Consider the following 25,175-nt stretch of genomic DNA (forward strand, 5'->3'; position numbering starts at 1 on the left):
GGGCTTGTTATTAAACATAATTTATAAGTTCACATAATTAAAATGTTAGGAATGACTGTGGAAGAGCCGACTGGCAAAGTTCTTGAACATTAACCCTCAGTATCATCCCAGCCAGCACACCACCGCCCCCGTGGCAGACTGTGGACCTGGGCGGCCCCGGCTTCCAGAAGGTCCCTCCATGTGCCCGCGAATGTGCACATGTACAGGGGGCAATTCTTGGTTCTGGGACTTTTAGGGGACACTAGGATGAGGAAACAGCAGGGATGCTGCAACGGTAGGGATGAGGGGGTCAGTGGCAGGTCTTCATGTCCAACTCCTGACCCCGACTGCCTTGAGGTAAAGGCTAAGACCCAGAGAGCGGCCGGATGGTGGGTCCGGACTGATGTGTCGGGCACTGGGACTTAGCGTGAGGGCAGGACACGAATCCAGACTCCGGCGCTGGTTTCTCTGGCCAGCCCACGCCTCCTGCCTCAGCTCAACGCCACTCCCTCCCCGCCAAGTGGCTCTCCGCTCGGGAGGCGGGACCGAGTTCTTCGGTGGCCCCAGGAGGCTGCAAGCTTTGGGAGGGAGGGGAGGGAGGGAGGGCGCTGACTGGGCAGTCCAAAGAGGAGGGGGCCTTTAATAGGCTCGCCCAACGCCTGGTTTGCGGCGCTGCGAGCGGAGCGGCTGCGGTTCGGAGGAGCGGCCGACACCTCCCTCTAGTTCTCGGCTGCAAATCTTCGTCCTTGCACTTGACAGCGATTGTACTTAAGCTCCCAGGGCGCGCTTTGCTTGGAAAGGCACAGGTAGGAGGCGCGAACTGCCCGGTGCACGCTCGCTGCTCTGCGAGGAGTCTCCCTCCCCGGGGCTCTCCTTTCTGGGAGCTGCGGGCGGTCCCAGGCGTCGGTGGTTCCGGTGTACGGGCTGCGAGGAGACGGTGCCGGCGGCCGGGGAGCCGGCCGAGCCCTTCCCAGAGCGCTGCTGTGCGCTGCCCGGCGCCATGCTTCTGCTGGGCATCTTAACGCTGGCTCTCGCCGGGGCACCCGCTGGAGGCTCAGAGCCAGAGCGAGAGGTGGTGGTCCCCATCCGACTGGATCCGGACATCAACGGCCGCCACTACTACTGGCGGGGTCCCGAGGACTCCGGGGATCAGGGACTCATTTTTCAGATCACAGCATTTCAGGAGGACTTTTACCTACACCTGACGCCGGATGCTCAGTTCCTGGCGCCCGCCTTCGCCACTGAGCATCTGGGCGTCCCCCTCCAGGGACTCATCGGGAGCTCTCCGGACTTGCGACGTTGCTTCTACTCTGGGGACGTGAATGCCGAGCCAGACTCGTTCGCCGCCCTGAGCCTGTGCGGGGGGCTACGCGGAGCCTTTGGCTACCGAGGCGCCGAGTACGTCATTAGCCCGCTGCCCAACGCCAGGGCGCCGGCGGCGCAGCGCAACAGCCAGGGCGCACACCTCCTGCAGCGCCGGGGCACCCCCGGCGGGCCTCCCGCAGGTCCCAAGTCTCGCTGCGGGGTGGCCTCAGGCTGGAACCCCTCCATCCTGCAGGCCCTGGACCCTTACAAGCCTCAGCGGATCGGCTTAGGGGAGGGTCGCAGCCCGCGCAGGTCCGGGCGCGCCAAGCGCTTCGTGTCTATCCCGCGGTACGTGGAGACGCTGGTGGTGGCGGACGAGTCGATGGTCAAGTTCCACGGCGCGGACTTGGAGCATTATCTGCTGACGCTGCTGGCCACGGCGGCGCGACTCTACCGCCATCCCAGCATCCTCAACCCCATCAACATCGTCGTGGTCAAGGTGCTGCTTCTCGGAGACCGCGACACGGGGCCCAAGGTCACGGGCAACGCGGCCTTGACGCTGCGCAACTTCTGCGCGTGGCAGAAGAAGTTGAACAAAGTGAGTGACAAGCACCCTGAGTACTGGGACACCGCCATCCTCTTCACCCGGCAGGTGAGTTGCTTTGTCACCTCTTTGGACCCAGATAGCCTCCATTTTTTGGGGGGGGAGGTCACTGCCCTTAACTCTCTAAATGCCCTCTGTGGCGCGCAGTCACCTCCATCCCCCACCCCCGAGTTGAAATCTCGTTGACCTCTTCCGACTGCCACTCGGGATCTTCCGGGGAGAGCCGGCTCCTAGGCTCGGGGGAGCCCCGGCTCTTGTGCATACGGATGCACGTGGGCGGTCAGAGGAACGCCTGCTCCTTCGGAAGGTGTAGGCCCGGCGCGGCCAATGAGCGCCTCCTGGATCCAGCGCCGAGGGGCCGGAACCCAGGAAGTTGCCGCCCCGGAGCCGCAGTTTGTCTCCAAGGCAGATAGGAGGCGCTCTGAGGATGGTGTTGGCGAGGTCCGCCCCTACTGTAAGGAGGCATCTAAGTCCTTTCGGACGTATCCTTCCGAGGCTTCTTTTTTTCTGCTTGTGGAACTGGAAGTTGAGCGCCTGGTGCCTTTCTCGTGGGTAACACGCCGTTATCCTCTACCTGTCCTGGGCCTGGGAAAGCTGGATTGGGATAGAGGGGCTCGTTTGGGATTTTTCGTGGGTTGCAGAGAAAGGACGGAGACTCAGTCAAGTCCAGGCAGCATTTCCGCCTTCCTCGCTGCTTCTCTTCCATCTGTCTGTGCTGGGCCTGTCTCCTCTTGGAGGACCTTCTGGCCCATTCAGAGCAGGCAAACCGTTCGAGGCTTGGAGTGTCAAGTGGAGCTTCACTCAGAGCTGAGTCGAGAACGTCTCTTCCACTTTTCCCGTATCCCTGTTGGTGGAGTGTGACCCTGTGTCCTGATGTAGGCTCCGGGCAGAGCAGGCAGGGCTGCTCATGACCCAGACTCACCGACACTTCCTATGATGGTGCTTGACCGCAGGACTCCATCTCCTGGCCCTGGCGGTGCAGAAGTGGAGTGGGCTCGGGGCAGAGCATCTGGGGATCTCAGCTGCAGGGTTGGAAAGATACTGAGTCTTGGGATTAGAAAGACAGATCAAAAAAGCAGATCAGAAAAGCAGCTCTGCCTTTTGATACGGATCTATTGAAAATTTAGATTCATAGATGTTGCGGTGACTGGGTGCTGTGTTTTCGAATTCTTGAAATTTCTCAGGTACAGGAGACTGGGAGGAAAGCGAGTATCCATGTGACCTGCTGTGCCCTCTGATGTGGGGGGCTGTGTTTTGAATCTGTGCCAGGCTCTTGTTTTGTTGACATCATAACCGCAGGCTTCTGGGGGTGGCAAGGAATCCTCGGGTACCTATGGGGCCCTGACTCTCCACTGTATCCAGATGGACTGGCGCACACGGGGCTGGAACAGGAGCTGAAGACTTCCCCACTAACCCATTTGGCACAGCTGGTCCCTTCCTGGAGCTAAGCTTCCTCCTTTCCCAGCCTTCTCCTCCCACCACCTGGTTCCTCTAGGGAGGCCTTTGGCCCGAGTCCGTTTCCTTGCGCTCATTCTTCCAACTGAGGTCTGTGGAGCTGTCACTGCCCAGCCCCTACAAGCACTGCCTGAGTCACGGGGAAGCTGCAAAGTAGGCGGCTTCAACCTCTGCACACAGCCCAACTCGGCAGTCAGATGGCTGGGGAAAAAGCAAAGGCCAAGAACAGGATCTCTTAATGGGCAAAGCAGCTGTTGCCCCATCTGCTACCTGCGATGCCCCTGTGGAGGCCATTCACTGGTCTAAAGTAACAGACCTCCGTCTCTACTGCCTGGTGGTGAGGCTGACTTTTGGAACCAGCCGTAGGAAGAGCACTCCTGCTGGGAATAGGGGCCATGCCGTCAGAAGGATCCGCCTTTTGAAGAAGAAGCAATCAAACAGCGTGACAGCTTCTGTTTGTCAGTGGTGTGTGCTAGACCTCCCCTAGGGGGCTATGTTGACCATGCATAATGGGTACAAGATGTATGACCACTTGGGTCGGAATGTGCATGGGATGTGCGTGGTGTGACTCTTAGAAGCTGTCTTTCCCTTGGGCGTGGAGAGGGCAAAGCCAGAGAGCGGGGAGGCTGTGTCGGCAGGCCCATCATGCAGGTATGCGCTTCATGCTTCAGAGCAAACGTCCCTCCTCCTCCTGGCCGGTACAGACTTCAGGGCCTGCTGCATTCCCAGAGTCTCAGGAATGGCTCATTCCTGAGCTCCCCGGGGAAGGTACAGTATGAGATGAGAACACCAGCGCGCAGCTGCTCTTTCTAGACGGAGGCCGACGTGGTCTCCAGGAACTTGGGGCCTCCTCTCTGCTCCAACGCGAGAGGGACTTTTGTCTTACTTTGTAAGGGTGGGGAGTAATCTTTTAAATCAGATGTGTGAGCATCTCTGCTTAAACCCTATTTATTGGAATAGTGGTGTAATCCATGCTTTTTCAAACTAAACTTTGAAAAGAATGTATATAATTTGTTTGGATAAGACTTTTTTAGGAAGGTGCTTATTTTGTAAATTACCTTTTGTCTCTAAAGGACCTTGAACTGACGGACACCGTTTTTTTTTGTTGTTGTTGTTTTTAACATTTATTTATTTATTTGGCTGCACCGGGTCTTAGTTGCAGCATGTGGAATCTTCGTTGCTGTGTCCGGGATCTTTAGTTGTGGCATGTGGACTCTTAGTTGTGGCATGCAGGATCTAGTTCCCCGACCAGGGATCGAACCCGGGCCGCCTGCATTGGGAGTGTGGAGTCTTAACCACTGGACCTCCAGGGAAGTCCCTTTAGAGTCACCTATTTCTTGGTTGCCCCAGAGAAATTGGAAAAATGGCGATTGCCTCTTTCTGATTGCACTCCGGTTGTGTTTCTCACGGGGAGGAAGCAGTTAGGAAGGGGTCGGGCTTGGCCGGACAGTACTTCCTCCCGTGAGGAAGAGGTGAGAGCAGCTCCAGGGAGCTCCCGGTGCCGGGGTGCCCAGCAGAGAGCAGGAGGAGGTCAGGCCCGGCAGGCGTGGAGTTCCCCTCTGACGTCTCAGAGCTGTAGCGGTGGAAACAAGCCCGGGCCAGGCTGTGGGGAGCCTGCTGTCCCCTTGGCAGGTGGATGGAGGGCTGTGGGGTATTGAGATCAAAACACTGGGAAGATGAGACCCAGGGAGGATCCTTTACTGCCCACAAAGGAGAAACAATGGATCCTACAGCAAAGATTTTGACAATTTGAGGAGTTTCCTTAAAGATTCGGAAAAAGTCCATTCCCGTAGGAAGAGTGCACGTTGGATTCTGCGAAGCGATCAGCCTCCAGCTCATAACAGCAGGGTGAGGTCACAGAGGACTGGAACCAGGATGTGTGGAGAATGAGAGCCAGCCGTTCCATGTGCACATTTATTTCTGAGAGGAGGAGTTTCTGTGGCTTCTGCTGTGCTGGGCAGTGGTCCAGTGGGACCGCACTTCTCCAGGCCTTCTCTCTCTTTAGGTCTAGCGCCTCTGCTGTTTGGGCAACTTCGTGGTCCACTGGCTTCCATTCATTTATCCATACATTCTCGTAACACTTCCTGAGCATCTATTATTTCTGGTACTATCCTGGGCTGTGGAGCTACAGATACTCCTAAGATGTGTCCTCTGGCCTCCAGGAATTCACTGTGTGTCAGGGACCCCGACAAGGAAACAACCCATTACAATGCTGTGTAAGTGCCCTGGCGAAGGCTCGGACCCTGTCTTCTGGAAGCCCAGAGGGGGGTCATTCTCTTTAACACTGCAGTCTGGAAGCTGAGAACAAGGGACAGACAGATGCTGGACCGAAGGAAAGGCAAGAAGGAAGGAGGTGGTGGTGATGGGACAGGAAGCTTGTTCTCTATCTTGCAGGAGGCCCTTCCTCAGGCCACCTTCTGGTTTGCTATTTGTGACATTTCCTCCATGGGACTGGCTGTTTTTTAGGATTCATAGTTTGTGGGTTTTATTCCTTCCTTTACTGGTTTTTCCTGCCGCACTGAGTACCGTGGTTGCTGCTCCCTCGTCCCCTTCTCTCCCCGATTTCTTCCGCGTTGTCTTCTTCCTCTTGTGGGGTCATCGAGGCAGGCTCTCTGTCCTCGTTCTCTTCTCTTCCTCTCCTCACTCATGCTCTCACCGTTCCTCCTCTCACGTCCCAAGGCTGGCGCTCGTCTTCCCGTTCTGGCCTTGGGTTTTGTGGGGATGTATATGTATTCTACACTGTGCAGAAAGGACCCACATTGTGGACCCTCATTTGAAACAGAGGCCAGTTCTTTCCATGATCAACTAGTTGCAGCATGGCAGTGAAATTTAGTGTTCCGACAAAAGAAATGCTAATAATAAAATAATAAGATGGATTTTACACACATCTCCCAACACAATAAAAAGAATCATAATTTTGTCAGGATCTTTTAATGTTTTTTAAAAAATATTTACGTATTTGGTGGCATTGGGTCTTAGTTGTGGCAGGCGGCATCCTTAGTTGCAGCTCGTGGGCTCCTTAGTTGTGGCATGTGAACTCTTAGTTGCAGCATACATGTGGGATCTAGTTCCCTGACCAGGGATCAAACCTGGGCCCCCTGCATTGGGAGCATGGAAGCTTAACCACTGTGCCACCAGGGAAGTCACCAGGATCTTTTAATTTTTTTTGATTTACCATGTTGTATTAGTTTCAGGTGTACAGCAAAGTGATTCATACATATATATATATGTATATATATATATATATATATGTATTCTTGTTCAGATTATTTTCCTTTATAGGTTATTACAAAATATTGAGTATCATTCCCTATGCTATATAGTAAGACCTTGTTGTTTATTTTATATATGTACATATGTGTTATAGTTTATATATATATATATAAGACATATGTAAGTGTATATATGTTAGTTCCAAACTCCTCATTTATCCCTCCCCCAACCCCTTCCCCCTTTGGTAACTGTAAGTTTGTTTCCTATGTCTGTGAGTCTATTAGGGGTTTTTTAAATAAGTTCATTTGTATCATTCTGTTACATTCCACATGTAAGTGATATCATATGATATTTGTCTTTCTCTGTCTGGTTTACTTCACTTAGTATGATAATCTCTAGATCCATTCATGTTGCTGCAAATGGTATGATTTCATTCCTTTTTATGGCTGAATAATATACCATTGTATAAATATACCACATCTTCTTTATCCATTCATCTGTCGATGGACATTTAAGTTGCTTCCAGGTCTTGGCTATTGTAAATAGTGCTGCTATAACACTGGAGCGCCTGTGTCTTTTCGAATTAGAGTTTCTGTCTTTTGTGAGAAGCTTTTTGAAGTCAGGTCTCGGAGGAAGATGTTAGCAGAGAGAGAGAGAGACAGCTGTAGATCTGTCATTTAGTAGTTTGTAAATCTTTATGACTAATTGGAAACTCAACCCCACTCCTTCTGGGAGGGAGGAGGAGAGATGATTCTCCCTGGCCTGTAGGGTGATAGCTCTTCTGCCCCGTTTCTTACAGCAAATAAGCAAGCTGGGAGTGATGGGGGAGGGTGGGGAGGAAGTTTGGAGGGAGGAATGTGCCCTGGAATCTTTTCTTTCTTTTTTTAAACTCTGGTTAGTCAGGAGGGCCAGCGAGGTCGGTCCCTCAGTAGGTCCTGCCCTTCAACGTCTCTGTAGGTGTTGGCCTCGCGTGGGGCCCTCGCGCTCACCTTGCTGTGACACCGTGCCCGGGTCGCAGGGCGCAAAGGAAAGAACACAGGCGCGGAGTCGGGCAGAGCTGAGTTGGGATCCTGGCACTTGCACTTTTAGCAGCGAATCAGCTGTTTGAACTACTCTCCCCTCACCTGTAAAACAAGGAGAATGAAGACGACCAGGGTACCGGACCGGCAGGGCTGTTGAGGGGCCGAGCTGCCGAGGGTCCCAGAATTGGTGCCCGGTTACGGCAGCCGGTACCGTCGCTGCGTGAGTGCTGCTCAGTATGTCTGCGGCTGTCCGGCCGTGACCGATGGGTCCCTGGCCAGAGCTGAGGTTTGAGACGGCCCTGCTTCAGAGCATTCTGCCCCATCCCCCTGCAGGTGTGCCCAACCCTTCCCATCTGTGTGGAAACTCCGGGCCCCACGGTCGCCATTGCCACTGACCTTCCGGGCAGGACCCCTCTACACCTTCGTAGCCCTTCCGATGGGCCCATGCATGTCGCCATTGTTCAGTGTGTTCGCAGGAGGGAGGTGCTGATGCGGTGAAAGGACCACAGCGCTCTGAGTGCTCAGGTAGTTTCACCTCCCTTCCTGGGGGCTGTTCATCCAGCTTTCGAGGCTGCAGGGCTGGGAGAGGGAGCCTCGGGTTCTTTGGCATTTCATCTTCGCTCTCTACCATCAGGCTTTGCCCAGGAGGAGCCGGCAGACGGTGCACGGCAGGGCTGGGGTCAGTGTGTCCGTGCAGGTGTGGGATGGGACCTGGCGCAGACCCCGTTCCCAGAGCACTCATGGCCTTTAATCCTGCCTTCCCCTCTCCCCGGGCCTCTCCGGCCTCTGCCCACCTGTGACCCACCAGCGCTCTGGGGGCAGAGGGTCCGGAATGGATGACCTTGCCCTCTTGAGACCCCCCAGCCCCTTCGTTCTTTGGGAGCACGTGCCCTGGAAGTAGCATGTAAGGGTGAGGAGGGCCCAGCTCTGCTGATGCACTGCCTGGGTTCAGCCCTCCCTCGGCCCCTCCCTCCTAGTGTAACCTGGGCTTGCCGTTTGACCCTGGGCTGGTTACGCATCTTCTCCGGGTCTCATCTGTAGGACACGGCCTGGTAATGGCATCTCCTTCATAAAGCTGCTGTGAGGATTCTGTAAGCGAGCAGGTAAAGCGCTCAGAATATCATCTGTGCATGAAGGCCAGCTACTGTTGGACATGGCACGCACCCTTCCTTGAAGTGACGGCTTCTGGAGAAAGTTGTTTGGTCTTCCTGCGGTGAGGTTGCTCTGCTTCCTCGGTGATGTAATTCGTGTTTGGTTTCGTCCATCTCTTGCTGGGATACCACTTTGTATATCTTGAGGTGTTTATATCCCAGTGGAATCTGCTGATAGAAGCTGCCTGGGTGAGCTAACCTCTTCTTCCAGGTGTCCTGAGTCACACCGCCCAGGCACTGAACTGCTAGATTTTTTTTCTTCTAACAAAGCCATGCCCTCCCATCCTCGGAGATTACAAACAGAAGTGGATTCTGAGTTGGATGAAGAAATCCAGTGACGCCTGAGAGATTCAGCTGGGTGACAAGCTGTGGGGCAGTGTTAGTACAAGTGCAGGGTGGTTTCACCAGCGATTAGGATACCCTAACTCGTGTGGTGCTATCCAGACCAAAGGCCACTGCTGGCCTGGTGTCAAGAGGCATGGATGCGGACCCCATTCTTTACGTCATAGCGGCATGGCCTTGGGGGAGTGATCTGAGCTCACGGAGCCTCAGTTTCCTCACCTGCAGAATGAGAGGGCGGCTCTGAGGTTCTGGGAGTAGAATTCTTGGAAGCTGTGACGCGGCCGTGAACGTGAGTGCTGGCTCGCACATGTAGGAGTTCGGTGTGAGCAGGAAGTTGGCGCCGTCGGAACAGGTATCTTCTGCCGCATTAAAAAAATGAATGTGCTTGATTTTGTGGGTCTCCCTCTCTTCCTACCGCTGAAAACACGAGCATCTCAGCAGATGGTGGGGGAGGTGAGAGGAGGTGCAAGGAAGGCCGTAAGGAAGGCAGCTGCGAGGCGTTATCCTTATTTATTGATTTGTTTCCAAAATGTGGCTCTAGTCCTAAATTATTTTTATAAAAAGAGACAATCAGAAAAGAATAATCCAGGAGGATTAAGCTGTTGGCCAAGATGATTCTTGGGTCATTTGGAAAGGCAGTCGCAGCTACAAGAAATGGCAAATCACCAGAAATAGCGAGGGGCTAGGCTGGGCGGTGCCTACGCCCTCCAGGTGGAAGGAACCAGAACCGTTTCAGTTTCTGGAGACAAGTGCCTGAGCTGAAGAGGTTAAGGCAGCTTGAGTGCATCTGAGTTCGTTCCAGAAGGGTGGAGACACACAGGGCCACAAGCGAGGCACCATGGGACCCTGCACAGCCACCTGTGGGAGTTCAAAGCGTGGAGGCCCAGGGAGGCCCCATCTGAGTCCTGACTCAGGGCGAAGGGCCAGGCAGAGGGCCGGGCGGCACCTCTGACCCCAAGCAGCTGATCTTCCCACAGCGATGGGCTGGGTACCGCGGAGCAGCTGCCGTCAGCTGCGTCCGACCCTCAGGAAGTTTGCCGGTTCTTGCCTTGCTCTTGTTTGATCCAGGGAAACTGGGATTTCTTGATGGAAAGAACAGGTTGCTCCTGGCCAGGAAGGGCCTGCAGCTGCATGTCTGCTTCAGAGAGAATCCACACTCACCGAGAGGAAGGCGGCTTTTGGCTTTAAGGACCTCCTGACCACAGAGGCAGGCGCGGCCGCCGGACTCCGGCCTGAGCTCTCACCCTGCTCTAGCCTTTTCCGCCGAGCAGGGCAGGGGATGGGCCTCTGAATCTCCATGTGAGTGACTTCACGCTTCTGTGACTCAGTTTTATCAACTACACAGTGTGGTCAGCAGACCAGATCAGCGTTAGGGTTCTTTCCATGCTACAAGCAGAGCGTTCTGGGTGCTCCTTTTATAACCCAGAGGCCAGGGGGTGGGGGTGGGGGTGGGCTGAGCACCCTGGGATCGGGAAGGAGCAGAGGCTTCAGGTGCTGGGACCGTCTGGGTTTTAGCTGGGAGCTGGCCCTTCCCCAGAGGAGGAGAACGAGGGGACAGGAGTGACTTGCCCGAAGGGACACACCTGCGGCGTGGTGGGCCAGGACCAGACTCTGGGCTTCCTGGTGCTCGTTGCCGTGCCCTCTCGTACACTAGGCCAGTGCTGGGTGCACATGGTGGCCCGGGGACAGTGTGACACGCTCGTCCTGCAGGCTCTCCCTACGGGCTGTGACCGCCAGGCTAGGACTTTCAGGGGCGACCACGTCTGTGGGCTCCTGTGCTCTCGTGCCCATCTCCCTCTGGCCCTGCACGAGCCTTCCTGCCTCCCTCCGTCCTCCGCTCCCAGGCCGCTGCGCCAGCCCAGCCTGCTCCTGGGCGGCCACGCTCCCTCCACCACCGGTGAGGTGAGCCTCTCCCACGCCAGCCCTCATGCGTCCCGACAGCAGATGTTTTCTGGGTTTCAGGACTCTGGCGGAGGGAGAACTTTCTGGGGAGTGAGCCTTTGGAGAGGGAAGGGGACTTGGAAGAGACCGGAATTCGAGGTCCCCCCGGGGGCTCCCAGAAGGGACAGAAGAGCCGCGAGCAAGAGCGGGACAGCCTTTTACCCGCCAGTGACTCAGGTGCCCTCGGGTTCAGTCTGATCACCCTGGAAGCTCTCTGGCCAGAATCACTGTGAACTCATGAGGAGGTGTGACTGTCACCTGACCGTGAGAAGCCAAGTCTGACCGCTCAGGTGGTAAACTGCTGAGCGCTTGGGATTAAATTTTGCTGATTTTCTGTATTGTGACCACGTTTCCTCCTATGCTCCCTGGTCCCCCTTACACGCCCTGGCTGCCCACCTTTTCCCCACGTCAGCACACGTGCACACACACACACACACACACACACACACCCCACACACGCACACATACACCCCTAGGGAGATACACAGCTGAGGACAGCTCTCTGTGCCTGTTGTGTGAGCCCCTGGGCTCGCGGGGGAAACACCTGCAGTGCGTGGACTCAGGAGGCGCTGAGTAAACAGCTGCGATGAAGCGGACAGAGGGTGACTGTCCAGTCCTCAGACCCTGACTGGGACTCGAGCTTCTCTAAGCTTCAGGGGAGTCTGAAGAGGTGTCTGTGGAGGGTGATGGTGCCGTCGTTACTCTAGCGGATGCTGGAGGATTAACTGGCGCTGTGTGTGTCAGGTGCCGCCCAGTGTCAGCATTTCCTCAGTCGCCACCGTGATTAGCTGTGATATGAGTCGCGGTCTCCACCGCTGACAAATGGGTGTAATAATACCTCTGCCTCCTCAGACTGTGGTGGGGATTACACGAGATGCTGCACGTCAACTTCGTGTAAACTGTCAAATGCCAACCACGTTAAAGGCAGGGGTGTGGCGTAGAAAGTACCAGTGTCACCCTTCAAAGTGTCTTCTCAGGAGGAGCAGAATGTGTACAGGTGTCTCATCCTATTTCTCCGGGCTCCGAAGGCACCTGGATGCGTTGCTGGCCCATGATGCTCCTGAGTCCTGCGAGCTGTGCCCCCAGGAGACCCTTCCACGTACGTGAAGAGTATTCCATCCGGGCTGCCAGAGGCTCTGGCCCCGCTGCAGGCTGTTCAGTACAGAAAGAGGGACCTTCCTGCTTAGGTCACGACTCATGTAATTATCTTCTTTGGAGCGGCTGTGGAGCCCGTGGTCCCCCAAGCTTCTGTGGCCAGTAGAGCTGGGTCTGCATCCGGGCTTGTCTCTGCCTCTCTCTGCCTACTCCCAGCCCGCGGAAGCCGGGCTTTGGGCAGGGCGGGCCCTTGGCCAGTGACCCGTTGGCTGAGAATCTGAGCTTAATTCATGGTGGTCCAAAGGCAGTCCCTCATCAAGGATGAGGCTCCCAGAGCCGACCCTGGCTGGGGTGGTGCCAAGCTTCCACCCCCTTCTGCCCAGTTAGCCACAACCGGAACCTCACCCGGCTGGGGAGTCGCCGTTTTCGGGGCTGGAAGGCTGTGTCTATAGAAAGTGACGGTCCTTTCAGTGTAATCCTGTACCTCCTAATTTCCTCCCAGGGCCTCCCTGGGTAGGATTTGGGTCGCATCTTCTCAGCAAGCCACCGAGCTTCCCTCCTGAGGCTTTTTCCCTGCGTGCATTCCATGAATGACAGCCCTGCAGCCCCCCTGGGCAAAGGGCCTGGCTGGAAAGTGCCGGGCCTGCTGGGACCCGGAGCGGGGGGGGAGTGCCCCTCCTTCCCATCTGGTCCTTCTGTGGCGTCTCTAACTTCCGGCCGGCTTCTGCTTCTCCCCTACCTGGGCAGGACCTGTGCGGGGCCACCACCTGTGACACGCTGGGCATGGCTGACGTGGGCACCATGTGCGACCCCAAGAGAAGCTGTTCTGTGATCGAGGACGACGGGCTTCCCTCGGCCTTCACCACAGCCCACGAGCTGGGTGAGGCTGGGGGCTCCTGGGGGAGGGAGGAGAGTGCCCTTCTGGGCCTGCACTGGGTGTTCTGGGCAGGGGTGGGCGTCTATCTTTGCTCCCTGGGGCTCCTTCCTTAGGGTCAGAGTCGCCCTTGGTGATGGTTCACTTTCCCGATCGCCCCAGCCCAGGTGGCCGGTGGCACTGTGTCGGTCAGCAGTCAGAGTGTCTCATCAACTAGGGGCCAAGGGGAGAGGACGTTCCCTACCTTGCTGTCCTCACTGAGCCCACAGCCGATGGGCAGGGCAGGACCTGTGAGATCATGCTCTCTCTCTCTCTGTATTTTTAAAATAACAGCAATAAAACCCCAACATGATTTTTTAAAAAAAATATTTATTTATTTATTTGGTTGCACTGGGCCTTCGTTGTGGCAGATGGCTTCCTTAGTCGCGGCTCGTGGGCTCCTTAGTTGTAGCACGCAGGCTCCATAGGTGCGGCATGCACGTGGGATCTTAGTTCCCTGACCAGGGATTGAACCTGCACCCCCTGCATTGGGACCGTGGAGTCTTATCCACTGCGCCACCAGGGAAGTCAGTCCCCAGGAACATGATCTTGAGGACGCTTGCGAAGCAATCTACCGTTAGGCAGAAATGACCCGCTTGAAAGCCGTAGACTCAGGTCCTCTAGCTCCCGCCCCCCACCCGCCCCCCAGGCTGCTCCATGCTCGCCCGCGTGCCGCCCTCTGAGGCCTCTCGCCTCCCCCGCAGGCCACGTGTTCAACATGCCCCACGACAACGTGAAGGTGTGCGAGGAGGTGTTCGGGAAGCTCCGGGGCAACCACATGATGTCCCCGACGCTCATCCAGATCGACCGCGCCAACCCCTGGTCGGCCTGCAGCGCCGCCATCGTCACTGACTTCCTGGACAGCGGGCACGGTAAGCGGGGCCCCGGGGAGGCGGGCTCGGCCCCGCCCTGTCTGTGCCGCGTGACCCGCGGCGTCTGACGGGGCCCATTCCGTTCCCCTGGCTTCATGCCCGCTCCCGTCGAGACCCTGTGCTGGCCACGGCCACCTTTCTGGCTCGCCCCTGATGAGCGCCCTCGGCCCCCCGCAGGCGACTGTCTTCTGGACGAGCCCAGCAAGCCCGTGTCCCTGCCTGAGGACCTGCCGGGTGCCAGCTACCCCCTGAGCCAGCAGTGCGAGCTGGCCTTCGGCGTGGGCTCCAAGCCCTGCCCCTACATGCAGCGCTGCAGCAAGCTGTGGTGCACCGGCAAGGCCAAGGGCCAGACGCTGTGCCAGACCCGCCACTTCCCCTGGGCCGACGGCACCAGCTGCGGGGACGGCAGCTTCTGCCTCAAGGGGGCCTGTGTGGAGAGACGCAGCCTCGGCAAGCACAGGGTGAGTGGGCTGGGGGGCGGGGGGTGGACTCCAGGGACCTGCCCTGGGGACCAGCCCTGGCACACACTGCTGTGTGGCCGTAACTATCTCACTGCTGCTCTGTGCCTCGATTGCCCTGGCTGTGGTCCTGGCCCCTTCTAGACTCCGAAACCGGAGACAAAAATGAGGCCGGTCAGAGAAACTGGTGAGGCCGTAGGCAGGTGGGGTGCTTTCCCAGGGGCAGCGGGCCCGGCCCTGAGCTGCACCCTGGGAGGAGCTCTGGAGCCCAACACCTGGAGCTCGGACTGGCTCACTGCCCGCTCCTTCCTTTCTGCCCTCAGCGGGTGTTTCATGGCTAGGGAGCCGTGGGCTCAAGATGAGCCAGGCTCAGAACCCTATTTGTTACATCCCGAACCAAGCTTCAGTTTCTGTTGTGATCGGTTGTTTTTGAAGTTGAAACATAAATGAACAAAAGTTATTTTTTCCCGATAAACAGGAATAGCAACCAAACCGGAACAAATTCAGAATCCAAATACTCTCTGAATATAATAAAAACTTTATTTTCTCCAGATCTTGGGTTGGGAGAGCAAAGGGATTTGCGCTTTTCCACCAAAAGGAATAAGAAAGAGGCCCATCTTCTCCCTTGATCCCGGCGGGAATTGTCCAGCCCGCTCCTGCCCCTGCCTTGGCCACGGGAGGGCTTGCCTTGGGGTTTCATGTACTCAGAGGCCATGGATCAATGATAAAAAAGCATTCACCAAGCACTTTATCCATTGCCCGGAGATGGGCATGGTACAGAATGATGTAGAACCTTCTGTGTTCTGGGAATATACGTTTAATTAAAGCTTCATTCATTCATTAGGCAACAACCCGCTCGCTCTATTCAGGGATCTGGGTAAAGTACTGTGGTGGTCAGAAAAATGAATGAAACATGGGCCATGTCAGAGAGGGCTCACAGTCTAGTGGGGGAGCTAGAAATGTAACTGTAATCCAAGACGCAGAGGGGTGTGTGCTGTGTGTTGAGACAGAGTGCGAGAACGTGTCGTGGAGAGCAGGGATGAGAGATTAATGATGATCAGAAGGGCCTGAAAAAGCCTTGGTGAGGAGGTGGGATTTGAAGAGAGCCTCTAGGGATGAGTAGGGTCTCAACAGGCAGAGCTGGAGCAGAGTCTGGGTGGTGGGCTGAGCTGGAGGCTAGCGTGGATGGGCACTCCATTGGGGGCATCTTTGGGAGGGTGGTTCGCTACTAGCATGTAGTTGCCTTGACCACCAGCCTGATGCATTGAGGCCGGAAGGTCCCGAGGACAGGCCGGTCACTGCCAGTTCCTTCTCTTGGGAAGATGAGTCAGAGGATAAAGAGGTTGGTTAGGGGGATACTGGATACAGGAAATGTGATGGGGGAAGCTCTCTGGACCTCTCAATCCATCAGGAGCCAAACCCACTCTATCCTCAACCTTCTTTCTGAGCGAACTGTCCCTCCTCCACCCTGGCCCTTTAGGGAGGACACTGCCTTCATTAGCTAAAGTCAAAGCACAAAACTTGTCCTATGAGTCACCCCAGAGATCTCATTTCAGGGGTCCCACTCTGTCCACTGAAGCCCGATTTTCCCAGCTCACTCCCTCCAGTTTTAGGACTCCGGCAATTCTTCAATCCCATTTGACCTACAGTCCCTTGACCTGACATCTTTCCATCGTCCCTCAGGCTTCTCAGGCCCTCACCAGCCTCTTACTGAGCTGAGACACAGTGGTCCATCATTGGAACCACTCCTTCACGTACACTCCTCTGCCCCCGTCCCCATTCCTCGTACTCACTGGGCTAAGCCACCACCCTGGTGGCATCCGACTCCCTCACCTTCTCAGTGGTGCCAGTGTAGGTGAACATGGCCGGAGAAGCACACGCAGTCCTGCTCGCTGGCCTCAGCTTGAATCAATGACCTGGACACTGCGGTGGGCCTGCCCAGGGGTCACATCACGTTTTATCTCCTGAGTTCTCAGTCTCCCAACCACCTAAGCTGTTACTTCACATCTTCACTTTTCTCTTCTATGACCAGCTCTTTCTTCCTCATTTTTCACTTTTGCCTGTGACCTTTCTTCCTCTTTCCCTAAGAAAAACGAAGCATTTAAGTTATCAGACGTGAACTCCCACCAGCTCCCAGCACCGCATCCACCGTCGGACCTGCTTCTGCGCCCGTGGTGCTGCCTTTCCTCCTGCACAGTGGACGAGCTGCCCACACGCTCACCTGCGGCCAGGCTTTGTGCCTTGCACTCCGATGCTCTCCTCTGCCGTCTCTTCAAGGAAAGCACCCTGTCAATCTCCTCTCTTTCCTGCAGCATCAGATTGTCCCCTGTGTTGAGTCAGATCGTTCCTATCAGGATGCATGCTTGCTGTAGTTTCTTCCACCTCAAACTAAACTTCTCACGATCCTTCCTGTTCTCATGTATCACAGTCTCTCTCCTTGACTCCCTTTTTTTTTTGCCGTATGCGGGCCTCTCACTGTTGTGGCCTCTCCCGTTGCGGAGCACAGGCTGCGGACGCGCAGGCTCAGGGGCCGTGGCTCACGGGCCCAGCCGCTCCGCGGCATGTGGGATCTTCCCGGACCGGGGCACGAACCCGCGTCCCCCGCATCGGCAGGCGGACTCTCAACCACTGCGCCACCAGGGAAGCCCCTACCTGACTCCCTTTTACAGCAAAGTTCCTTGAAAGAGTTGTATGAACCGGCTCTCGCCAACGCCTGTCTTGCCACTTTTCTCTGGAGCGCATTCCAAACAGGCTTTCAGTCCTCCTGTTTCTCTGAAATAACTCTTCTTAAGGTCACCAATGACCTGCACGTTGCTGCTCGGTGATTCCTGCCTGACCTGCGAGCAGCATTTGACCCGGCCATGGCTCTCTGCCCTGAGGACACAGACTCACCCGCCTTGGTTTCCCTCCTCCCCCCCAGCTGCCCCTTCCTCACATTCCTGTTTCCCAGCGTTGGGGTGGGTGCTGCAGAGCTCGGTCCTCGCCCCTGTCAAGATCCACGCCACCTTCCCAGGTGGAGCGTCTAGATCGCTGGCTGTAGACGCCCTTTACGTTTACGTGTCGAACACTCCCAAGTTTGCTGCCCAGACCTCTCTCCTGGACACTGCCTGTCTCCCTGGATCTCCATCGCCCCATCTGGATAACTGATGACCGTCCTAAATACGACATCTGTAAAATGCAGGCCCTCGTCACCACCCCGAACCTGCTCTGGCGTCTCCCATGCGCTCAGGCCAACGCCTCTTTGCCCCAGACGCGCGTCCAGCAATCCCTGTGGACTGTCTTCAGAATCGACGCAGAGCCTAACCATTTCTCACCACCTCCTCTGCTGTCACCCCCTCCACGCTGCCGCCCCCGGCCCCGTGGATTATCCCCCCTGCCTCCTAACCGGTCCCCCTGCTTCTGACCTTACTCCTTACAGACAGTTCCCTCCAGAGCAGACAGAGCGATCCTTTGAAATGCAAGCCAGGTCCTCTCGCTCAGACCCAGCGAGAGCCCCGTCTCTGTCTTCAGCTCTTCCTGCTGCCTCCTCGGGGTCTTTGCGCTGGATCGCTCTTTCCCTAGTATCGACATGCTTCACTCCCATACTTCCTTCGGGCCTCTGTACAAATGTCACCTCAGCGGTGAGGCCTCCATGCCCCCCTGTAACACAGGGCAGCCCCCTCTCCAGGGCCCTCCCCATCTCCCGCTCCGGACACCTGCTTTAACCCCATCTGACACCATGTGCGCAGGCTTATTTTCATGGTCTGTCTTCCCTGCTGGGATGCAGTCGCTTCAAAGGCAGGGGTTTGCTGCACATGGTGCCAGGCTTGTGGTAGGAATTCAACAGATGTTTGGCAAATGAGTGAGTGAATGGCACATGGCAGGAGTGTTTCCTGTAGGAATGGGTAGGAAGAAGTGATGCCAGGTAAAAAAAAAAGCATAGCCTCGTCTCAGAAGCCAAAGGAGCAAAGTTAAATATTGAAGGTTGGGGACCACGGGCCTGGGCACGGACTCTTTCATTCTTTAGGGGGGGTCACTGCTGACCTTTGAGAGGGGACACTGCTGACCTTCGAGAGAGCAGTTCCCGTGGTGCAATGGGGACAGAGCCCGTACTGCAAGGCACGGAGGAGGGAGCAGGTAGAAAGAGCAGGTGTGGCTGATTCTCTGAGGAAGGGAAGGCATGAATGAGGTGGGCTATGGTTTGAGGAGAAAGCAGGGTTAAGGGAAAGTGTCCTTCCTCAGGACGAAACTCTGAGTATCTACCTAAGTTAAGGTATCTGTCTTACCTGCAGCCAGTTCCTGATGGGCTCCGTGCAGGTTCGCAGCTTTGGGTGACCTGTGACAGCCTCTCCACCAGCCTCGTACACCTGGGCCCTGTTGCCCAACTCGTGTGTATTCAGGGCTGAGAACTGGCTTTACTGTCATCCTAAGAAAAACATAATGAAGACTGTAAATTTTCTCTCCCTTCTCCACCCTCTTGAAATTAAAACAACACTGCATAATTCACCCCAAAGCCAAACAGTTTCAGGATTGCTCAATAGCCTCCTGTCTTTATCTCCTCTTAGCACAAACATTACATCTGCTTGTAGTGAAACTTTCTCAAATTTAACCCCGGATTGAGGTGAAGCCCAGTCTGGTTTGGTGAAAAGTCTGAATTATGGAAACCTTACAAATAAAAATATTCAGATATCTATGGCGACACGGTTTACTGGCCATCCTTTAGACTCAGAGACTTTTGTAAGGTCACTAACGACACAGAAAGAGAAACCCTGAGCTCCCTCGCGGCGGTAAGCACGGAGCTGGGACATTTCACACACGCTGCATCATTTAAATCTTCCGTCTGACCTCACACCCGAGGTCGATGTGCTGGCCCCATTTTTGCACACGAAGCACCTGAAACTTAAGGAAGTTCCTCTGCCTGCTCAAGGCCACCCATGTGGCGAGGGCAGAGGCCCGGGTGGAACTTGCCTGCCTGACTCCACAGCCAGGAGCCCTGTCCTGCGCGCGGCCTCCTGGGTAACTGGGGGCAGTGGGCATTCGCTAATCAATGGGCTGAAGTGTCGTGTGTGCGTCCCGGGCACATGATCATTTGCTGCTCATTTTCTCCCTCGTGGCACAAAGTGGGTTTCGTTCCGGTGGGATGGCACGGTGGAGGCTGTCCCTGAGGGGCTCCTGTGCGGGCTCAGCGTGTGGGTGCCGTGCCCCGACCCCGCAGGGACGTAACAGACCCTTCCTCACAGGTGGATGGCTCCTGGTCCAAGTGGGAGCCCTACGGGCCCTGCTCTCGCACCTGCGGCGGGGGCGTGCAGCTGGCGCGGAGGCAGTGCAGCAGCCCCGCCCCCGCCAACGGCGGCAAGTACTGCGAGGGAGTGAGGGTGAAATACCGCTCCTGCAGCCTGGAGTCCTGCCCCAGCTCAGGTGAGCAGGGGCGGCCGCGGCCGGGCTGGGGAGGTGGGCGGGAGGCCACAGAGCTCCTGCAGTCGAGATTCTTACTCCCAGGGCACAGTCCGGACGTGCAGCTGTGCAGAAACCTGGGGATCATTTCTTGGCCCAGCCACTTTGCCAGGGCTGTCTTCCTCTGATGCTGAGGCTGGGAGTCTAGATGGCCCAAGGGGACAGGATACTAGAACCCTCTTAGTTAAGAACAGACAAGCCCATCTTCATAAGCAGAAGTTTTTTTTTTTTTAATAGGTTAGCTTTTAATTTGTTTTCTGAGAATAATCCTTTGCAATAACAATAGCAGAATGGAAATAATATGGTTTAGAAAAAAAGGAACTGTTACATATCCCTTGTTTGACTTTCCTACAGACCACGATCAGCTGTCTGTAATTTGCTGGGATAAAAGTAAATTACATCTTTTCCACATTCTCAGTTTCTTGCTATTTTTAATGAGATTGGGATAGGTACAGCCCAGTTTCAAACTCAGACACCATTCTTACTTGTATACAAGCAGGAATTCTTTCTTTCCTTCTTTCCTTCCTTCCTTCCTCCCTTCCTCCCTCCCTCCCTTCCTCTTTTTTTCTTTCTGGCTGCGTTGGGTCTTCATTGCTGCGTGCGGGCTTTCTCTAGTTGCATCGAGTGGGGGCTGCTCTTTCTTCCACCGTGCGGGCTTCTCACTGCAGTGGCTTCTCTTGTTGCAGACTCTAGGCGCACGGGCTTCAGTAGTTGTGGCACACGGGCTCAGTAGTCGTGGCTCGCGGGCTCTAGAGCGCAGGCTCAGTAGTTGTGGCGCACGGGCTTAGTTGCTCCGCGGCATGTGGGATCTTCCCGGACCAGGGCTCGAACCTGTTTCCCCTGCATCAGCAGGCGGACTCTCAACCACTGCGCCACCAGGGAAGCCCCCCAAGCAGGAATTCTTTATCCAAGCCTCAAGAACTTGGGTGGGAGGAAAATGACATCTCTATATTTACTAACCTTTTAATCTAAAATTTAGTATTTCCTTCAGTTAGAAATTTAGTAGTTTTTACTAACCTTTCCACCCCAAATTTAGTATTTCTCTTAATTAGGCAACAGACTACAATGCTAGTCACAGTACCTGTGGCTCTGCCGCTAGAGATCATGGGTATTTTCACGTGTTGCATATTTTCAGTTGTTGCAGATTCCTTAAAATGGCGTTTGAGCTCATCACTAGCTCATAGTTACAGCGGGTTTTAGACTCACTGTTGGATCTTGTTATTTAATGGGTTAACAAGGAAGCACATAAATCACAAATATGTTTCAAAATATATCGATAGTTGCATATAAATACAATTGGTGTTCTTTGTAATCTATGTATTTTATGCATTTAAGAACGTTCTGAACGCAGTTTCAATAGACTGCTGGGGGGTTCTGTTTAGGACTCCTGTTCGAGGGAACTTAAGGCCAGACCACTGGGGGGGGCGGCACACTGCCCGCGGGATGCGTTGCCATCTGTCTCCTGCATCCTTTGGTCCCCGCCTGCCGTGGTCCTCTGGGGTGGGGTGGTTTCAGTGATGAGGACGCCCCGGCTGAGGGTGAGGAGGAACCGTTTAGAGCCAGGGGAGGCGAAGCACCCCCGGGGGGCGTCTCTCCTTTGCCCTCTCCCCACCTGGCCCTCCCTTTAGCTTCCTGCATGTGTTCCCCCTCCCCAGCCTCTGGCAAGAGTTTCCGGGAGGAGCAGTGCGAGGCCTTCAACGGCTACAATCGCAGCACGAACCGGCTCAGCCTGGCCGTGGCCTGGGTGCCCAAGTACTCGGGCGTCTCCCCACGGGACAAGTGCAAACTCATCTGCCGAGCCAACGGCACCGGTTACTTCTACGTGCTGGCACCGAAGGTGGGTGAGCCTGGGCAGGAGGCCAGGGCAGGGGTGGCGTCTTGGGGAGCATCAGGCTGAGCTGCCCCCCTCCTCTTCTCCCCCTCCTGGGCCACTGCAGGTGGTGGACGGCACACTGTGTACCCCTGACTCCACCTCGGTCTGCGTCCAAGGCAAGTGCATCAAGGCTGGCTGCGACGGGAACCTGGGCTCCAAGAAGAAGTTCGACAAGTGTGGGGTGTGCGGGGGAGACAATAAGAGCTGTAAGAAGGTGTCTGGACTCTTCACCAAGCCCATGTGAGTTCTGAGCCCTGGGGGGTGGGGGGAGGGAAGGAGGGCAATTCCCGTGGAATTGCCCCCAGGCGTCGGAAGCTTGGGTGAGATGGAGTAAATGTCAAATCCCGGCCGGTACCCTTGCCTCAGAGGCCACTCGGGCTCGGCTACAAGTATGATGTTCATTCATTCATTCATCCGACAAAGACGAAGGCTTGACTAGGAGCCACTTAGCTGGAGACGATATTCAGGCATTTGGCAGAGTTGTTAGGGTCTGTCTAGAACTCTAGAGTGAGACTGACCTGTGTTCGAGTCCCAGTTCCCCATGTTCTGGATGAAGCTGGGCAGGTGACGCAATGTCAAGAATTCTAGATTTCCCCACGTGTAAAGTGAGCACGATGCTAGGATATTTCATGTCCCGCTACTGTGAGGATTAGGGAGTTGATTCAAGTGACATGCTTAGCATAGTACCTGCTGCGTAATAGATGCTCACTAAATGGTCATGGTGATGATAACAAAACACACCTGGGGACAGATGTGACAGCCCCCCCCTTTTCTGAGCCCGAGGCCCTGGCCTTGGGGACAGGATTAAGCTGAGAATGGCACTAAACTGCAGGGAGACAGAGGAGCGAACGGCTGGGACTGAGGGAGCCCCCTCGTGGGAGATGGGTGCCCAGATCAGCCGAAGAAATGTCTCTGCTGAGCCTGGGCTCCTGCCTTTCCGAGGTCCCTTTATTTTCACGGGGATGTGCTCCTTGCAAAGTCCGGACCCAAGCTCTGGAAGAAGCAGGGGCAAGCAGAGTCCCTGCTGTCTCAGTCGAGGGGTGTGCTTGGCTCTGAGGACTTGGGGGTCCAGGTGCTGGTGGCAGTAAGGCCTCGACGGCTGTCCAGGAGCCTCGCCCGCCCCCAGGACACAGTGCCCCCTGCCGAGCCCTGGGTGCAGCCTCTCGGGCACTCGGGTGCTGCAGGCAGATGGTGTTGCAGGCTGTCCCTCAGGGACCCGCAGGGGAGACCGGGCTGGGAATTAAAGGTAGATCCCCGGACTCTCTTCACGGGCTAAATGGCAGGTGTCCCTTTCATAGACTAGTGGAGTGGGAAGGAGCTGAGACATCTTCTAACCTGCTCATTGCGTAGATGAGGCCCCTGGAGCCCAGAGAGGCTGATTTGCTTGAAACCACCAGGGAGCTGGCGCCCGAGCCAGGGCTTGGCGTAGGTCCCTGACCCCAGGGTGTGCACCTCCCTGCATCAGCGCCAGCCCCGGCCCCTCCCGTCCTCCTCCCCCTTCCTCTCCGCTCCCTCTGGAGGCGGTAGGCGCAGCCAGCACATCCACGGGCCGGCCGATGTGCCCACAGCCTCCCCACCTCTCGGTTTGTGTGACCCATGGGCTGGGCCAGGCCCAGTACTCTGCCACCTGTGTGACCTGCCCGGGGTTTGGGAAGGGGAACCCGTCCCGGCGTCGGAGGGCAGCGAGGTCCTGCGGCAGGCATCGGTCTAACGCTTACTCTTCTGCCGCCGCAGGCACGGCTACAATTTCGTGGTCGCCATCCCGGCGGGCGCCTCCAGCATCGACATCCGCCAGCGCGGCTACAAAGGGCTGATCGGAGACGACAACTACCTGGCCCTGAAGAACAGCCAAGGCAAGTACCTGCTCAACGGGCACTTCGTGGTGTCGGCCGTGGAGCGGGACCTGGTGGTGAAGGGCAGCCTGCTGCGCTACAGCGGCACGGGGACCGCAGTGGAGAGCCTGCAGGCCTCGCGGCCCATCCTGGAGCCCCTGACCGTGGAGGTGCTCTCCGTGGGGAAGATGACGCCGCCCCGGGTCCGCTACTCCTTCTACCTGCCCAAGGAGCCCCGGGAGGACCGGGCCTCGCCGCCCACGGACCCCCGGGCCCCCTCCGTGCTCCACAACAGTGTCCTCAGCCTCTCCAATCAGGTGGAGCAGCCAGACGCCCGGGCCCCCGCACGCTGGGTGGCGGGCAGCTGGGGGCCATGCTCGGCCAGCTGCGGGGGCGGCCTGCAGCGGCGGCCCGTGGACTGTCGCGGGCCCCCCGGGCAGCGCGGGGCATCCGCCTGCGACGCCGCCCACCGGCCGGCGGACACGCGCGCCTGTGGGGATCCCTGCCCGGCCTGGGAGCTGGGCGCCTGGTCCCCCTGCTCCAAGAGCTGCGGCCGGGGCTTCAAGAGGCGTCCGCTCAAGTGCGTGGGCCACGGAGGGCGGCTGCTGGCCCGGGACCGGTGCAACCTGCGCCGGAAGCCCCAGGAGCTGGACTTCTGTGTCCTGAGGCCGTGCTGAGCGGAGCGCTCCGCTGCTTAACTCTGCAGCCCCTCGCGCTGCTGTCTCCGGGACGGCCACGGGCAGAGGGCACTGGCCGGGGCCCAAGCCGCGAGGCCACCCACATCCAGGGACAAGGACCTGGGCCGGGAAGCTAAGTCACTAAGGCACAGTCTACCTCACGCCCGGCTCCTCCGGGGCCAGCCTCGGGGTGAGGCTGCGAGGTGCTTGGAGCTGGGCAGGAGGCACCGGGCCCAGTCTCCCAGGGACCTGGAGGATGGGCGCCTCCCAGCGGAACTTCAGGGACCTTGGCCCCCGTCAGGGAGGCCGCAGGCTGCTGGAAGAGCCAAGGCCCGGCAGCCTGGCGACTTCAGGGGGCCCCAGGGCTCTGAGCCGTCTCTGAACGAGGCAGGATTTTGTGGTGCTTTCAGCCGCTTTCTTTTCTGACTGATGTGGACCGAACAGTGAAAACTGGCTGGGGGTGGGCAGAGCTGAGGGGCAGGGGGCAGGTATAGCTGGAGCCTGGGCCGCTCCATTTGGGGTGAGGTGTGTGGGGGACAGTCCCAAGTTCCTCATCTTCCTTCCACCCTCGGCCATCCCTCAAAGGGCCACCTCCTCTCCCTGTGTCGTAGTCTTCAGACTAGTGGGAGGGCTTCTGCATAGGTGTCCTCTGGGTCTTTGCAGGTGGAGGTAGGCGGTCAGTAAGGAGACTGTTGTCTTCTTCAAGAGGGATCCGACCATCAAAAAAAAAAAGATGCTGGGGTGATGGATTCTGTGCCCGAAGCAGGGAGTTTGAGGAGAGACCTAGAGGGTTCTGCTGTCACTGGGGCTGGGTCTGAGCTTTGCAGGAATGTCTCCCTAGGATGGGGAGGAGGGAGCCCCAGTTCTGATGGCTTCTTCCTCCAGGGAGCCAGATATAAGTCAGGCTGTTACCTTAACCCAGCATTGCCACAGTCCTGATCCCACTAGGGGGACGTGGGACATGCCCAGAAGGGCCAGGTGCTGAACAAACAAGTAGGCACCGTCCAGAC

General features: G+C 56.6%; 1 protein-coding gene across 1 annotated transcript; it reads left to right on the forward strand.

Annotated features, from left to right (window-relative positions):
* The first annotated feature begins 797 nt into the window (after positions 1–797).
* Positions 798–24,695, forward strand: ADAMTS15 (ADAM metallopeptidase with thrombospondin type 1 motif 15). The gene is made up of 8 exons (XM_079928827.1): positions 798–1,936; positions 12,855–12,987; positions 13,725–13,892; positions 14,070–14,353; positions 19,570–19,747; positions 21,439–21,620; positions 21,721–21,896; positions 23,391–24,695. Exons 1-8 carry the CDS (start codon positions 980–982, stop codon positions 24,163–24,165), a joined length of 2,853 nt encoding a protein of 950 aa, XP_079784953.1. The 5' UTR covers positions 798–979; the 3' UTR covers positions 24,166–24,695.
* The last annotated feature ends 480 nt before the right edge of the window (positions 24,696–25,175 follow it).

Source organism: Stenella coeruleoalba, assembly GCF_951394435.1.
Source record: "Stenella coeruleoalba genome assembly, chromosome: 8".
Taxonomy (NCBI): domain Eukaryota; kingdom Metazoa; phylum Chordata; class Mammalia; order Artiodactyla; family Delphinidae; genus Stenella; species Stenella coeruleoalba.